At 49.6% G+C, this 17,338-nt stretch overlaps 1 protein-coding gene across 2 annotated transcripts; it reads right to left on the bottom strand.

The window, feature by feature from the left end:
* Nucleotides 1-1,288: 1,288 nt before the first annotated feature.
* Nucleotides 1,289-15,196, bottom strand: TMEM120B (transmembrane protein 120B). Of its 2 annotated transcripts, none has more exons than XM_082491708.1 (12): nucleotides 15,096-15,196; nucleotides 10,753-10,871; nucleotides 9,658-9,774; nucleotides 8,822-8,881; nucleotides 8,146-8,241; nucleotides 7,012-7,101; nucleotides 4,778-4,843; nucleotides 3,761-3,822; nucleotides 3,421-3,513; nucleotides 2,962-3,026; nucleotides 2,712-2,784; nucleotides 1,289-1,600 (listed from the first exon to the last, which is right to left on the bottom strand). In XM_082491708.1, exons 1-12 carry the CDS (start codon nucleotides 15,162-15,164, stop codon nucleotides 1,524-1,526), a joined length of 987 nt encoding a protein of 328 aa, XP_082347834.1. In that variant the 5' UTR covers nucleotides 15,165-15,196; the 3' UTR covers nucleotides 1,289-1,523. The 2 variants fall into 2 exon arrangements, with proteins under 2 accessions (XP_082347834.1, XP_082347833.1); XM_082491707.1 differs by having other exon boundaries at nucleotides 2,716-2,784.
* Between the last annotated feature and the right edge of the window lie 2,142 nt (nucleotides 15,197-17,338).

The following is a 17,338-nucleotide window of genomic DNA, read 5'->3' as shown; positions in this document are numbered from 1 at the left end:
AAAAAAAAAACAAAACAAAACACAAAGAAACCCCAACTCACAGGGTATGCAAAAGTCAAAAGTTAACAAGATACAGCCCAGCTAGTGTGAAAGTTGTTCAAAATATGCAAATTGCAATTTATTTTCATACCCACAGGACAGTGACACTGTAAAGGTAATTTTGCTAACCTGGCGGCAACAGAAGAACTGATGAAACCGTTTCAAGTCTGTAGTGCATATATATTTCTTCATGATCATGCCTCCTGGGAGAAGGGCATCGTTTTCGGATCACGCTCTGCCAAAGCCATTTGCCCAATTTGGGCTCTGTGCTAGCTCAAAGGAAGCCTTCACCTTTGGGAAAGGCGCTGCCCGAAGCAGCTCACAATACTGCAGCTGGCTTAGGAGGTACAGATGGTAAAGCACCCAAAACAAGTTTATTCAAATGAATAAGTTTAAGTTCAAGCAGCACAAGAAGTTAAGCAGGATGGGAGTCAGTATTTGGCCTCCACGTTCCTTCTGAATGAGTGTTTACATTCTCTTAATTATTGGTACAAGCGCGGCATCTAAAGAAAAGTATTTAATATTTCTGCTGAGCCTGTCCTCCCCTTTCCAGAACGGCACTGGGAGCAAAAAAAAAAAACCCACTGAGAACAGAAACTGAAGTGCAACTGCACTTTTGCCACTGATCAAGGCCATTTTAAGGAAAAATGGTGACTTGAAAAAAACAACCCAAAGGGCAGCATATTTGTTACTGAAAAGGGATTGGAGCAGCTGCATACTGAATGGTTTATTTTAGGTCTTTTCCAGGCCTGGACAGATGAGCTGGTCTCCCTGGAGGAAGGCTAGCGGACTTCCCTGCCATTTAACAACTCTTTTTGCTTGCTTATTTTTGTTTTTAGAAGAGGATTTCTCCTCTTGAAATAGCTTTTTAAAAGTGTTTATAGCAGCAGTATGGTACAAAGACGGGCATCTTTTTTTTTTTCCACAGTAGACACAGGTTAGTGTTGCCGCTGAAAATACGCCTTAAACAAACGCCTTTAAAAACCAACATTCGGTCTGCATTACTGGTCCACCTGGAGTGTTCATAAACCTTTGCAAATCCAATACCCAGAATTTAAATAATAAAACTGGTAAGTGTTAAATACCATTCCAGAATTGGAATTACAGTAGATCCCACAGTCTCCCCAATGCTGGCGCTTCGCCAGGCGGGTGTATGTTGCTCTATATACGGGGGAGGGGGGGGGGGGGGGAACAAAAAAACAACACCAAAAGCAAACACATTCTGTATTAAATATACATAAATAGCAGGACCGCGGACTGGAGAGCCATGCTTGTGTAATACTGAGTCTGTGCTGGCAGAGTCTGTATCCTTCACCAAACGCGGGGACGGACGAGTCCTTCCGAGCCCCTCCATTGTGTAAGTTGGGGTTTAGCAGGATCCGTCCCAAACGCAGCACCTGCTGCAGGCAGAGGGGCGGCAGGCAGCACGCCGGGGAACGGGGCCGGTTCACAGCTTCTTCATTTTGTCTTTGTTTTTCTGGAGTTTAGTGTGCACCACTTTGAGAGTAGTGAGGAAGTTCCCGAGGAAGAGCAGCAGAAACGTGAAAGCCAACACGAAAACCTGAGAAGGAAGAGGAAAAAAGGGTGAGAGCGAGGGTAGCGTTTGGCCACGTTTAAGCGAGCTCTGATGGGGGTTGGTTGGTACGTCCAGGGATCCGTTAGCACACGAGGACAGAAGATCATAGCCAAATACACATTCACACATCCAGCTGTGGAGGTCAACAGGAAGTATATTTTTATCATGATCACTTAAGTAGCATTTACTACTTTTTAATATTACAACATGGATTATATTCAACATTGCTAAACCCTACCAGAGCAAAATCAAATCATTATTTAAATGAAGAGGGTCTATGAGGAAGACTTTTTACTAGGGCATGCAATTATAAGATGAGGGGTACTGGAAGGGGGAGATTTAGAATAGATATCAAGAAGAAATTCTTTCCTGTGCGGGTGGTGAGCCCCTGGCCCAGGTTGCCCAGAGAAGCTGTGGCTGCCCCATCCCTGGAGGTGTTCAAGGCCAGGTTGGATGGGACCTTGAGCAACCTGGGCTGGGGGGAGGTGGGGGGTTGGAACTATATGATCTTCAAGGTCCCTTCCAACCTAAACCATTCTATGATTCCAAGTCCAATCTAATGGATTAACCTTTACGCTAAAAGCACCTTCATCGAACAGGCGTCAGGGAATGACGTTTCTGCAGGAAGCTGCATTCCTCCTGTTACACCACTGAACAAAGCAAGCACATGAGCTACAGCAAGATCTGACCAAAATAAAGACCGTCATGTTATCTGCACATGTGATATGGTCCAATCTGGATCTACAGGAGCAATTGTATAGCTAGAAAATGGACAGACGTGTTTGATGGGTGACAGCAACTGAGAAAACAAGTCAAAGGATCCCTACAAGTGGGGCAACAAAGCGGATAATACGTTTTTGAAGTGATTCACTGCCATCATGTTTTTGTCATCATATTTTTGTACGTGTAACCCATGGATCAGCCATAAAGAATCAGTAGCAACTGGTTCTTGTATAGGTTCTTGTTCTCTTGTATAGGCTCTGTGCCACATCATCCCGATATATTTAGATGGGGTCAGATGCCCAAATACCTTTAAGGATGTGGTTAAACACCCCCTCTCCCCCTGCTCCATGCTGTTTCTGAGCAGAACCAACACCCACCTGCCATTCTTTGCACTCCTTATGCCTCGACAACCCAAAAAGCGTGATTGCATTATATAGCTGCCAGAACTACAAAGGGAGAAAAAAGAAAAAGGCAATTTCATTACTAGCAAAAAACCCAAAACCTTAGAAACATTTGCCACAGATGTGTGTGATCCAAAGCACCTTTTTACGGTGCTGCAGCCGCAGCGGCAGACCCTCCTGTGCCCTGTCCCGCAGAGGGAAGAATGGGATTACCCAACTTACGTGCCCAAAGAACAAGAAGGGAAGGAGAAACGTCAGCCCCCGCCACATCCAGGACTGAAATCCTTCTGGAAAAGGTTAACAGAAGAGACGGAGAGTGAGCACAGAAGAGCCCAGACCGGAGCTGCAGCCCTCCCCACCCAGACCACCCCATAAGGATTATTCCTGTCCTGCTCTGCAATAACCAACCAATTTAAAAAATACACTTGAAGGTTGTGGTAATGGGAGGAGGATGAAGACAGGGATGAGAAAAAAACCTTCCATCTTAACCCTCTCAAGAGCTGAGGGAGATCAGAGCCCTCTGGGCCCAACGCACAGGACCCAAAGGGGGGGGTAAAAGCCTCACTCTCCTCTCTGCCGCGGGACACAGCTCGGCAAAGCTCACTCTCGGAAGGCCACACCGCCGTCTCCCTGTCACCGCATCTAAAACCTGTGCAAACGGAGCATCGTGGAACACCTCACCTACTGTAAGGTCCAAGTGGTTTCTCTCCCCCAAAGCACGGAGTCTATAAAGGCAGCCCCTTTGATAATAATATTGTAGGAACTGAACGCAACCTGGAGGAGAGAAAACATCGCTGCATTGGCTATTCAGAAGTATGATAAACATATCAAACCATTTTAATAATGTTTAATCCAACAGAATTTAAGTATTGTTTATATTTGAACATTGTATTTTTGTATTCTATCTTTATATTTCTACAGTTTAATACTCCAGTATTTACCAAGCAGAAGCATTTTCTTCTAAGCACGTAAGATACAAAACTATTTTATCCCGTGAATTAGCGAGGTAAGATATACTCACTCTGAAATATTGAAAACGCTAAAAATTGACTGCGAAACATTTGATACATGAGTCCATCTGGCCTGAAAGCAAAATACAAAGGAGGTCTGTTTGTTTGATAAAAAGCGTACAATGCTGCGCGCATCCCCTCCTCAGCCAAACCGGATCCCATTAGCAAACCAAGCAGCTGGTACCCAGCCCGCTCCACCCCACCGGGAGCCCAGGCAGGGAGCTACAGCCGCACATCACAACTCCGGCGGGTGAGAAGCGCTCTCATCGATTAGGTTTCCCCTCCCCAACATGTATAAATGCTGCCCCCTCTTATTCATTTGCTTTATCGCAGCTTTCTCTGGGCGGCAAAGCCATTCGGGAGCATCTGCATCAAGAATCCAAGTGGGGGAGCAGGAGGTGGTTGTGCTCCTTCTCCTAAGGATAATTCACAACAGACAGAGGAGAGGGCACCTTCTGCTCCAGCCACGGCGTCATCCCCTTACAGACTCAGGAGCGGAAACATTTGCTGTCTTAAAACAATTTTTAACTAATCAGTTGATGCCAAAGTTGAGACAGGCTGCACTGGGGCCGTACACGGGATGCATCGCTGCGCTGTCTGACCAACACCACCCCCATAGGAAGGTAAGTGGCAGTTTTGGCTTTATACTCTGTAATTTGGGTTCAGTAAAGGCACCAAACAGAATTCATTTTGTGGTGTCCTCCCTCTAAAGCAAAGTGCTGCTTATTTGCTTAGTTTACACAGAGACAGAAATCAGGGCTTGCAGAGATTTTGGTACCATCAGCACAACATCAGCTTAGGGTTTGGGTTTGTTTCTTTTGGGTTTTCTTTTTTAGTCAGCAATGTAAATACAAACTTGGCAGTGTTGTATTTATCATTGAAAACATCTGTAACATCAGACAAATATTAAGTGTGATGCTTCGCCATGTGCCCACAGCTTCGTGGTCACGCTGGACTTAAATGCTCAGATGATGCAAACACCGTGAAACGGACTTTGAAGCACCTCGAGCAGGCGAGAGCGGACTCACCACGTTAACATCACCCCAGACAGGAACGTGGAAACGTAGTGATGAGACACCCACCAGCCTTTGATCCTGAACAGAAAAACCATGGCAGTTAGACGAGAAACACGGCTTTTAGCACCGTTAAGTCTGGCTGCACGGACAACAAATGATCCTGACTTGGGGGAGGAGGAAGGACAGGGAACAAAACAGACAGCCCAACTCAAGCAAGAGGGGTGCTGTGGAGCACTGTCCCGGTGATACAGCTTAGTTGGGAGCACGAGTCCACGACTGCTGGAGGGAGATTCAGGACCGGGGCACATCTTGCGTGCTTCCACGAGCTTTCCAGCACAGCGAGAAGCAGCAGTTCCCACAGAACGTGGTACCCTGGTGACTAATGGTGCACAAGTTTCAGCCCACGCACCCTTTTTATTTTTTCATGCCATGCAAATAAGTGACATTTCCAAGTCCTTCCTATGAGGTGGCTGTTTCTTTCAGACGTGAACACTGCAGCTCAGAAAATCACAGTAAAGCCAGCAAGGGCTACAGCGAGGCAGAATCAAGAAGTGAAGAGCTGCCCCAGGGCTGGAGCTGCTTTGTAAACTAAGCCAACAGGATGGGTTCATTTTGGGGCATTTCCAACCAAAAGTGCACGACCTCTAACACAAGACAGCGCCCGAATTGCTGTGACCAACCTCTGTGGCTACAGCAAGCGCAGGCTCAGAGGTTTCTCCGCTGGCCTTGGGCAAGTGACTTTACATCCCCATGCTTTTTTTCCCTCTTCATCTCCAGCCATACTGCGATCCCCCCCCTCTCCGGAAAGCACCCCAAAACAAGACATCGCACCTGCAGCAGCCCTGGGGACAGCTGTGCCCGCAGAAGAGACAGCTTCATCCCTGCTGCCCACGGTCAGCGCTGGGAGCTGTGTCCTCAAGCAGCTCCCAGAAATTGGCCCGTTTTTAAGATTTCGGCCCCGGGCAAAGCAGGGGGACACTGGTTTTCCCCACTGCACACACCACACCGGTGTCTGCCTCCAGGCACAAACCCCCTCTTGCATCGGGAGTGAGGACCACAAGCATCCCAACAGCAATGCCGACACAAGACTCCCAGAAACGCTCTCTCCCATCCCCCTTTTGAAGAGATCATGGAAGCAACTGGCTTCAGAGAGGGAAGTGACCGGCTGAAACAAGGAGCCAGAAGCTGCTCCCAGCTGATAGTTAGGCATTACCACTTAATTAGGACAACACTGACTCCTGCCACTAACGCAAGTGCTGGTCCGCTCCTGTACAAGCACCACTACAAGGGAGCGTACAAGTTCTCTGTGGAGCGTTCGGAGCAGGAATGAGTGCATGAAGCTGGGCTAACGCGATGCTAGCTGCTCAAAGGTGGCAAATGAAACACCTTAGAATCCCAATTAATTAATGCAACAGGGAGCTGCAAACGTCGCTGCTGCAGCAGCCATTCACCCAACGGCAAGCCAACACACAGACTCACGCTTGGGAAGAGACGTGGCGATGGCTGCGGTTTCCCCTCACCAGCCTGTCTGGATGATGAAAACCGGGGACGTGCAACCATCAGGTTATTGCTAAGAATCTAACGCCAGACTCCAGGTTAAGTTACACATGTGCAAATTCGAGCAACTTCTCGACCCAGACCTAACAGGGCTGCTCCAGGAGCGATTCACCAGCAGGACCTCACCACCCTGCCGTGGGATGCTACGGGTGCCACAAAGAAAGGAGGGCTTGGAGTAAGGATCATCGTTCAGTTAACTTCTCCCAGGGTTTTACTTGCGTTCCCAGCTCTTTCTACCATCATCTCCTAACCTCCAACTTTCCCTCGGCACGACTGTAATTGAGTCAAACACTTCAGGAGACGCAGCAGTGACCCGCGGGGCGGCCACGCTGACTGCAGGGCATAGAGCCAGTCCCTCTGGTTGGTCCTTTCACCAAAAACACACACACACTTATACTCCAGACCACACCTATAACTAACCCACAGCTACCAAGAACATCCAACGCTTTGGACAAATTGCTTATGGACTTCTAGGAACTGCGCATCTTCTCCTCTCTCCTCAAACCTCAGGTGACCACATCTGCCCTTGGAAGCAACCAGGGAGGGGGATGGAGACAACAGACCCCACAGAGAGGCATCAGCATCTCGGGTTTGCTGGGCTTCAGCACAAAGCTGAATCTGCTTTTGTGGCTTGTTTTTCTTTTAAGGACATTTGATGCTTTAAATAGTTTTTGCAGGTGGCACGGTACCTGGATCCATTGCTAATGAGAATGCTTTCCCGTATCGTCAGCGTGCAGTAATACCACACTAACAGAAAGTTAAACACTTCATCTGTCACCCTGTTAAAAAGAGAAATACGCAATAAAAAAAAAAAATCTTGTAAATTATAAAGACACGTTAAAAAAAAAAAAATAATCCCTCTTTTTCCTCCCTCCCCTTGGGCAAATAAAAAGCTGCCATGGACATGAAGCCTCAGTCTTGAACATCTCTAATCCACAGGCCTCCAGCATCGGCAGCACTGCCGGGCTCAGAGTCCTTTCCTCCGGGAAGTGCCCCATGATGTAACACTGCAGATCCTGAGCCGATAAGCAGGTATGCAGAGATGACATTAATTCCTTCTGAAGGAGAGAAAGCACCATGGAAGCAGCAGATGATCCAATTTAGAGAAGCATTTCCAGGCTAATTCAATGAGGAGATTCCATGAGATCTATATAAATCTAATCAACTAAAAGAGCAGAAGAGCATTACACTCCGGGGAGAAAAAAGGCCTTCATTTTGCCAATTTGCAAACCCCCAAAGCGAAGGGGATTCAGAGCAGCCTCTGCATTCGGCAGCACCTCTCTGGTATGATCCCGCATTCACCTCAGATCCAGAGAGACCTCAGTGGAAGTGTCCAGCGCCAACACTTTCCTGGTTTTTAAGCAAAACTGAATACTGGAAGCTCGTTGCTGCTCAGACACTTTATCGTAACCTAGAGGTAACGTTTCAGGTCTGACAATTTCATGCCAATCCTCTCTTGTTGCTTTTTGCAACCCCAGAGCTGCAGCGCGGTGCCGGTCCCTGCCTGGGACCACCCACGAGCAAAACCAACTGCTCGGGCTGAAGCACAGCACGATGGCAGAAAAACAACAGATCAGGAAACACGATGTTGGACTTCTCTCAGTTACAAGAGACTTCAAAAAAAGTTAAACAAGGAAAAGCAAGTAGCTAAAATACAGATTCTGCCCGTGTTGAAGAAGTGTAAAAGCTGTCCTGCTGTCCAACTGCTCAAAGCCTAAACATCGCCGGAGCCCATCTCACCATCCTTAACAGAAGAGAAGGCAGTTGAAATCCAGCACATTTTTATTCAAAACACCTGATTAAAAGTAAAAACGCAGGCTTACCTGTAGTGGAGAATAAACCTGCAGGTGACGGCCCCGAGTAACAAGATTATCGTCAGGTAAAGTTTGAACTTCTCGTATTCGTCCTTGTAGGCGAACCTGGAAGGGAACAGCCGCCGTTTACGGACACAAACGGGTGTTTTATCAGAACGCGGCTTCACTTTTTTCAAACCACGTACAAATCCACATGTCAAGCCCAGAGATAGAGTTTTTGCTTGAAACACTTAGAAAACCAGCAGACAGCAGTGAAAGGCAGTGTTCTGCCTGCCGGGTCCGTCTGGGCTGCACGGCCGTTACACTGCAAGACAATGGCTCAAGTCTGTAAGAGCTGGTTTCTCAGTTGGCACAGTAAAATAAAAAATAATAATCATCATCATCTCCATTTTCTGAAGCACTGTATGTCTAGAAGGCACAATACCATTTTTCATTGAAAAAAAAAAAAACGAAAACCCAAACCCTTACAATTAAGGCAACAAGCTGGGCTGGGCTTAAAAGCAAGTGATGGACAGAATCCATGAGAGCTACAAGAAGCCTCATGTCATGGTCCAACTTGCCCACCCTCGACAGGTCATCTTTTATCAGATCTAAGAGAAACCCATTCCTGTCTCTGGACTTCAGTCCATATCCACGGATGGCCCCCGAGAAACCCAAATTCACACACGCAGAAATACTCACTCACTTTGCCTGGTTACTCAGGAGAGTTACATTCACGTTTCCCAGCACCAGATTCAAGTACAAGCTGGAAGACAAAAACCAAGAGCAGACGCAGGTAAGTCATTTTATTTGAATGCCGCAAGATGACCCAGATCAGAGCTGAAAATACCGGTATGTCTGCCAAAGCCACGTTTGTTGTAGGTTTTCAATTAAGGCAAACTGGAGAGAGAGACTACAGAAGAGGATTTAAGCGTGAAAAGATTGGTCAGCATTTCCAAGAAGTTAGAGAAAAGGTTTCTTTTCCTGGTCCCTTTTCTGTGCTACAGTCTAAGGGCGAGATATGTAGTGTGCGCTGTCCAAAACCAAAAATAACGGGGAGAAACTGGAAGAAAATTTTCTGATAGAAACTTCTGAGGGGCTGCACAGCCCTTGACAACTGAACGAAATCTGTCCTAGCAATCCCACTTGAAGCAAAGTATAAATTTTAATTAGGTTGAAAAGACTATGAAAAAAAAAAAAAAAGAGAGAGAGAAAATTCTTTTTCTGATTTAGTCTTACAAAAATTAGCACAGGAAAACATCAGTGTGAAACAGTGAATTGCAGGATCTCTCGCCAATGCAGGGTTACTTTTATTTTAACAAGAAAAACCTGCACTGCCTACGCTGAGTACATTTACACTTCCAGCTAATGAATTCTGTATACGACTGACACAGCAGCTCAGCAAGAGATTTATGACTAAGCCAGTTTTACATGTATTTCTTCAACGTGCACGTTACCCCTTCGGGAACAACACCGCTGCGAACACTTTAAAAAAAAAAATCGCCCTTCCTGGAGCGCGTGCCTCCCCGACGAAGCACATACCCGTTCTTCTTCGGCAAGTAGGCTTCCATGTCGAAGAAGGCATTTTGCCTCTCCTTGATCTGGGCGCTGATCTCCTGAATGAGAGCAAACTCTTCAGGACTCGCTCTGGGCTTGCACCTGCAACAACACAGGAACGAGATATGCCCGTTCATGCTTTTACCTCCTTTTTATTGAAAGGAAAATAGCGTTGTCACAAAATCCACGCTGTTAAAAAGCTCACTGCGTGAGTTGATGCCATTGCGCACTTTGCACCTACGTTTCTGCAGCACCATTTGGCTTACTGTGATTTTATTTCACTGCCTGCTTTATGCCGGTGTAAGTTATTTCAACTGGGTGGGTTATAAATCAGCTTCTCTCTTCATTTCAGGTGAGTGACAGGATCCCGTGCCTCATCCCCAGCAGGGCACTTAGGCAACATCGTGCTTTTTTGCAGGAACTCCTTCCACTTTGGGAACTTTGTGCGTGGTTTCAGGCACTGCCCTTGCCGAGGCTGCAGCTCTTCCCGCATGAAATATTTCAGGATGTAATAACACAACGCACAGCTGATGATTTACTGACAAACTGTGGTTTTAGCAATTAATGTAAAACAGAGAGCAGCGCACAGCGGTGTTAGCAACTCGTGGTGTTGGAGGTGGTGTGTTCAGACCTGAACACAAGGAATTTAGCTCGTGGCTCTCGGCAATCAGCCAGAGAGAGTTCCCTCCTGGAAATCCACCCTGGAGAGAGTTACACCTTCAGGTTCAAGGACTGGTGCTGCTCTCCCAGCACGGCTTACGGAGCAAAGCTCTGCTCACCCAGCAAAACACGCAGACCAAAAGCTGTACGGTCCTGCGGCGTAAGGCACACACTACAAGGATGCAAACCTGTACAGGCTCCCTCAAAGATCTTCTTCATTTACAGGACTCCATCTCTCATGGGGTTACAAACATCTGACCTGGCTGTCATAGACGGAGGCAACTCAAGAATAAATATGGAGCAAATTTGCCACCGCAACACAGATTGCATATTAAAATGCTAAAAATCCAAACATTTCAGCCCTGTGGGAAGGAGAAACACCCCATCCCTGCCTCCTCCACCCTCCAGGTCTCCCATTACCGTTGCAGGCTGTGCTTCAGATCCCTTAGTGTCTTCTTCTGCCGGTGTATGGAGCTGCTGCAGGCCGTCTGCAAGCTGGTGACTTCCTCCAGTTTCTGCCTGTAAACTTTGTGCGTTTCCTGCAGGAGAAGAGGAGAGGGTTGGTAGGAAGAGCCCTTCAAGGTTACATATTGCTTTTGGTCCTCTCCTCTGAAGGAAGCGGGCAAAACCTTGTTTTTTGGGGAGCCAACCGGCACCCCTGCAAACAACCAAGGAGGGGGTGATGCCAAACCAGCGCGGATCCAACACAGCTTAAACGGACATTAATGAAGTTCCTGCAAAACAAAAAGCATCCTCTGCACTCATCATGTTTCCTCTTTCTAATGAGCTTTCCCACTCAGGAGCTCCTTGTTCCTCATCCCACCCTGTAACAAAGCCCTAAACCTCTGTTTGATCCCAATCTGTCCCCATCAAATGGGTGGCTAAATTGCACAGCAGGAACTCTGATTTCACTGACAGATTAAATCTGGGGGGTGGGGGAAAGAAAGATGAGGAGGCAGAGGGGGAAAAAAAAAAAAAAAAACACACACAAAACACAAAACCAGGCACAGACCCACCTCTGGGGGTTTAGACGCCTCCTATCCACCAGTGCCGCCTCTACCCCATGTATGTTCAAGCAACCTAACTGAGAACTTACCCATCCCCTCCCTGTGGCATCAGATGCTCTTCGAGAGAAACTTCTTAATCACAGCTCATTGACCCTCTGAAGCCCCCAATTAGTGTTTGACCGGCCATAACGAGGACGCGCTAACCAACTGCAAGCCCACTGAGAGGTGCCTCTGCTCTCACATCGCTCCCTCTGCTCGGGAATAAAGGCGCTCGGCTTTCCTGCCCTTTGCAGTGATTTCACCACCCTCCCAAGTGCAGGGAGACCTCAGGAAGAGCTAACCAGACACCGTGCAATGCCCTCTGGGCAAATTTTAAGATCTATAACAACTTGGAAACACAGAGTTTGTAGAGTTAGTGCCAAGAAAAGGCCTGGGTTGGATGGCTATTTGCACGGCTGCTTTATCTACTGGCACATCAATGACCACAGAAAATTACCACCAGTTTTCCCCGGAGCACAAACATGGTGCTAAAACCATACAAAACAAATCTTTGCTCTCCTCCTCATTAGTACCTGGCTGTTCGTTATTTACAGAAGCAATGCAAAACAAGCTCTGATATCCAATTTAAAAACCTTAATGACCAAACTAACCATGCCCAGGCACCGCAGCTCTCATAATTTCAGGATCGGTTTGGCTTTGCTTAGCACGGGCAGGACTTCGGGGCTCCCGGGAGTGCACAGTAACTCATTCTGCTTCTCTAGATGTCATGCAACGGTGTCTTTTAAAAGGCTGTTTCAAAGGGTGTAAGAAGCTCTTTGCCAAAAAAGCATTCAAGTATTTATTGGAAACACAAACAAGCAGAGTTGAGAGCTGGTAAGTTCTACCACTAGCCAAAAACATCGGGATAATGATTTCAAAATGACACTGATATTTAGAGGAACATAACATTTGCTAGTAGGGAAGTTATTTATTCATCAAGAGAGGCGACTGCTTACAAAGGCGACCCGCCGGCAGCGCCGCAGCTCAGTGCTGCCTTTACATTAACACATATAACCCACAGGCCACATACCTGCCCGGAGGGTCAGGTCTGGCCACCGCTCTCTCCCCGCGTAGGAAACAACACGTGCTGAAAAACAAAGGACCCGCGTCCCAGGGAGAGGAGTATTTTTTGCCCTGCTTTGAAGAGCTCCCGGGCATGAGAGTTGTCTCTGCACCCAAGTTTACAAATTTTACAGTGCCGGGGCAGCAACTGCCCAGTTTGCAAGTGGAAATTGCACTGCCCAGTTCACCCGCAGGCGAAGGGCAGGTAACAGTTCAGCACGGCGGCCCTATGCTGCAACTGCTCGATGCTTTCTGTAGGTACCCCGAGGTCTATTTTCCACTGCACTCGCAACAGCCCTGCTCGTGGACAGCACTTGTTCGTTTGCAGGACTCAAACCACATTCACGGGGAGCCCTCGCAGGGCTTTTTCCTAATCAAAATCTGGTTTACGTGTTCATACACAGGGTTTAAATTAACAAGCTGTTGCAGGGCAACTTGCATTTTTCCACGTCCCTGCCCCAAAACGGCAATGCGCCGCAGCCCCAACCTCTTCCTCGGGCTGCTGCTCCAGAGATGAGTCCCTGCCCTGGCAACCCAAACCATAAAAACCCACAGATGTGGCCGGTTAGAAGTGCTTTGCAAACCTGGATGTCCCCCCCAAACCCACCTCACGGCAGGTCCCCGCTCTCCAGAGCTGTTGCTCAGTGCTGCTGCACCGCAGCATCAGCCCCTTAAGTCAGAGCTCCCCAAATACAAGCGCAGCCCTGAGTGCCCCATGCCAGGCACTGGCCCAGCAGGGGCAGGAGCTACACCCACAGTCCAAGGTCATCCCATGCAGGAAAAGAAGACATAGAACTTACAATGCAATTATAAAATACGAGATGGGGCAGGAGTGCATTGAAACAGAGACTGTTTTCCCCCACTGCTCTCAACGCACAATAAAATCTGTGTCCCATCAACTCTTTCTCCCCACTGGCATTGTGCAAGAAACCCTTTTAGTGGAGGTGACCAAAGCACCTTGGAAAACGCCAACGAGGAGCTCCTTCCAAACACGAGCAGCACCTCCTGTGCAGCCCAAGACCAGCATTTCCAGCCCGAGACAAGAGCCAGGCCATCCAAAAAGTGCGCTGAAGGGGGGTGACGCAGATGCAGAGGGGGTCAGGCTACTGCTGGGAAAACCAGGCTACTCAAGAACAAGAGATGCCACGTGGAAGGGCAAACACGAACGGACACCCACATCAAAGTACTTTCTTACTAACGGGTTGGGAATTTGTATCCCAACACATCACAGTTTGATTTATATCCAGTTGGGGAGCACAGAGACTTCCTCCAAAGCGTCTCATGGAGCTGGAGCAGAGTCATGTCCTCTGGACAGTGCCGCGTTCCCCTCTTCTGCAACACCACCTCCAGATTATGACCCCTGAAGCTCTCAGATAATGGATGTTATCCCAACTTTTCACCTCTACCATACTAAACCCTGAGGAATTAGACCTTGTGCCACCAGCAGCTGTGACCCACCAAGAAGCATTTCTCCTTTCCTTTGATGGGAGGGGAAACCGAGGCAGGGAGAAGTCACTGACAATTTGCTGAGGTTTGGGTCAGACGCGAGCAGCGCGCTCTGCGAGAAGGTCGGTCGGTGCACCCGGGATTTACTGCAAACACACGATCAACAGAAACAGAACCACTCCAGCCGGCAATCCCCCCCTCAACGCCCAACCACCACCTTTTCTTCTGTTAACAAGCGTACAACCTGAACCGACTTCTAATGAAGACAACGAGCTAAATCTGGAAAAACGCCCCCCCCCCCCCCCCTTTTTTTTTTTTGTGGCGCACGTTCTGTTTAACAGCCTAAAAGAGGCGAACAGCCACGCAGGGCGAGAACAGCCGGTCGTGTTTTAAAACTAGCTTAAAGATTTAAAGCACGTGTACAGGCGCAGCGTTGATGACATTCGGGGAAGGGAATGTTTCTGGAGGTAAAAGCATTTCGCAGAAAGAACTCTCAGCCCCTGCCCCGAGGTCTTTCTGTGCCTCAGCGCACTCCTGCGAGGTGGAAAACCCACCGTATCCCACCAGAGGGAATTAAAGTCGGGCCAGGCGATGCTCGTGGCACAGGCGTCACCCGCGTCGCTCCTCGCGCCGTGCGAGGGGGTCCCCGAAAACGCGGGGTCGCCCTTCTCCGCCCTGGCTCTGGCAGCGGGAACCGCGTCCCCTCGGGCTCCTCGCCAGACCTACCGGGGGCACGGCCGCGGTTTGGGTCCGGGGTGTCCCGTAGCGCCCGCCGGGGGGTACCCGGGGCACAGGGCTGTTTCTGGGGGGGCTGCGGGAGGCCGCGCACCCCCGCGCTGTCTGCGCGCACCCCCGGGGCCTGCGGGCACGGCGTCGCGCACGGCCGCAGCGAGGAGGAGGGAGCACCTTCCCGCACCCCGGGGATGCTCCGTGCCGAGGCCGCCCCGAGCCCTCCCGGGGAAGGGGCGAACGGAGGGGAACCCTCGGGAGTGGCGCACCCCGCGCTGCCGGTCCCGCTCCCGCAGGGCCACCTCCCAGCCTGCGGCAGCGCGACCGGGCGGCTGTGGGGAGGGGAGGAAAGCCCTCCCCCCGCCTCTGCCCGGCGCAGCGATGGGGGAAGGCAGCGCAAGGCAGGGGCAGGGCGAGGGAAGCACCGGGCGAAGCACCGCACCGCACCGCACCGCACCGCACCGCACCGCCGCCCCTCACCTGGAGCTGCCGGAACTCCTCCTCCAGCTCCCGCCACTCGCCCCGGCACCGCTCCAGCTGCACCCTCATGGCGCGGCGGCGGCGCGGAGCTCTACCACCGGCGGCGGCGGCGGCAGCGCCAGCCCGCAGCCGGGCCCGCCGGCCACGTGCGTCCCTGACGTCATCGCGCGGGGCTGGGCGCGACGCCGCGGCGGCGCGCGCCACCCGCCGCCCCGCCCCGCCCCACCCCACCCCGCCCTCCGCCTGAGGCGAGGGCTCTCCTCAGCCGATGCCCGCGCGGCCCCGGTGAGGCGGTGGTGGGTCCCCTGCGCCTCTTCCCGGGGTTCTTCGTGCTGTGGCGGAGGCCGAAGCGCTCCGTGGGGCTGGAGGGGGTGGGGTGGGGAATATGAAACCCGAAAAGCGTCCGTGTGGCGATGGCGGAGGCGTCTCAGAGGGACGGTCCCCTCAGATGGACCCGCGGGCTGAGGTGACCGCACACCCCCGGGCTGAGGCGGCCCGGCCCAGCAGCCGCCAGGGACCGGGTCGCAGCGCGTCGTTAAGATCTGAAAGAAAAGATGACGAGGCGATTCCTGATCTTTTAAATTATTATAATAATAATAACCTGCGTGGCGGCAGGACTGGCAAACTGGGAGCAGGGCCTGGTGACCTCTGGGCTGTACAGGTGCCGCAGTGTACGGGCCTGCTGCAAGGGGCTCACGGTGAGAGCAATGCACAGGGCAGGGAGAGATGGACAGCAGCTATAGAGGCCGTGAATGTTGGTACGGTGCTTCTTGGAGGGTGGGTTTGTTGCAAAAGGGTGGAAATATGCTAAGTGGAAGAAAAAGAGGAAGGGAAAGGAAGCATTTAAAAAAAAAAAAAAAGTACAAGTGGGAGGGGAGGTGTGAAGCCAAAGTAAAAACTTGAGTGCAATCATGTCTTTTTGCAAAGGGTATCTGTAGGATCCTGTTTCCTTGGATTTGGCGCCAACAACCAAAAACATGTGGTGCAGAGTCCCTCCTCAGTGTGCACGCTGCCCCTGGTGCTTTTCTAGGTCTATATTAGTGCTGTTTGCTCGTTTTATGCCCTTTTCATATGTGTGTGGGTGGACACCGGAAATGCAGTCGATGACCTGCTGCCTGCCTCTGTGCTCAGTTTCCAAAGAAACCTGCTCAGAACCTGTGGTGGTTGGGGATTTCTGCTGATTTAACAACCACCAACCATAGGGACGTTGTGACCCTTCAGCTCCTCCAGTGAGGTCTGCGATTGTGCAGAGATCAAACACGTGTTGGGGCAGGCCTTGGTAATCTTGAAGTACAACAATAATGCGTAGTATAAATGTCACGGGAGTTTGTTATACATGTATTAGATTTTCCTAGGATTCTAGATTTGTCCACAATCCTGTGTAATGAGATCTTAATTTACAGGGAGCCTGCAGGATTCTGGATTACAGAAAAAGAATCGCATCTCAGATCCCAGTTTTAATTCTGCGCTGGATATATGCTGAAACTTTCCAGTTCACCACAAGGTTGGAGTATTCCCTACCAATAAAATTATTTTCCTTTCCTGCGTGAAAATAAGCCCTCTACCTTTGCAGTTACTCTGTCATCTCAGTTCAGTTTATCAGAGAGCCACCCCTAAGATGTAGCTGCATTTCTTTTGGGCTCTCTCTGCTCATTAAATCACACTCCGAACCAAGCGTGCTCTGAATTCTTACAGAATTCATCAGTACTCATAGAATACACCATAAATTGTAAATAACCCTTAAAACTATTAATTTCACTCCTGAGCTATAAGCCTCAAAAGAAAAGAAGAAAGCTATAAATATGACTGGTGGATATTTGCCCTGGGCCATAATTTTGCAGCCTGATGACATGTTTGTTAGGCCCGTGGTCCGTATTTCTATGGGCACTGCATGTACAAAGGCAGGAAGTGTGCATTTCCCACTCAGAGCCAGGCTGGCCCTGGCGCTCTCCCAGAATCGCCTTGCACTGAGGAATCACCAGACCTTTATTCAAAACTTTCCTACCTCTTCCCTACACCTCTTGACAAGGAACAATTCTTATGCATGTCGAGGCTGTGTACAGTTATAACCCCAAAAGATTTATTTCAAAGTCTTTTAGCTAAGATGTGCTAATTATTAATATGCATTCAAGAGATCTGTTTCTTTAAAACAGTAACACCAAAGGATTTCATTAAACACAAATAATGTGAGTGTAGCACAGCTGGCCATACAGCTGGTTCTAACAGTATTTAATGTTGCGCTG

This window comes from Vanellus vanellus (genome assembly GCF_965231255.1).
Source record: "Vanellus vanellus genome assembly, chromosome: 16".
Lineage (NCBI taxonomy): Eukaryota > Metazoa > Chordata > Aves > Charadriiformes > Charadriidae > Vanellus > Vanellus vanellus.
This window is presented reverse-complemented; position numbering and strand designations above follow the sequence as displayed.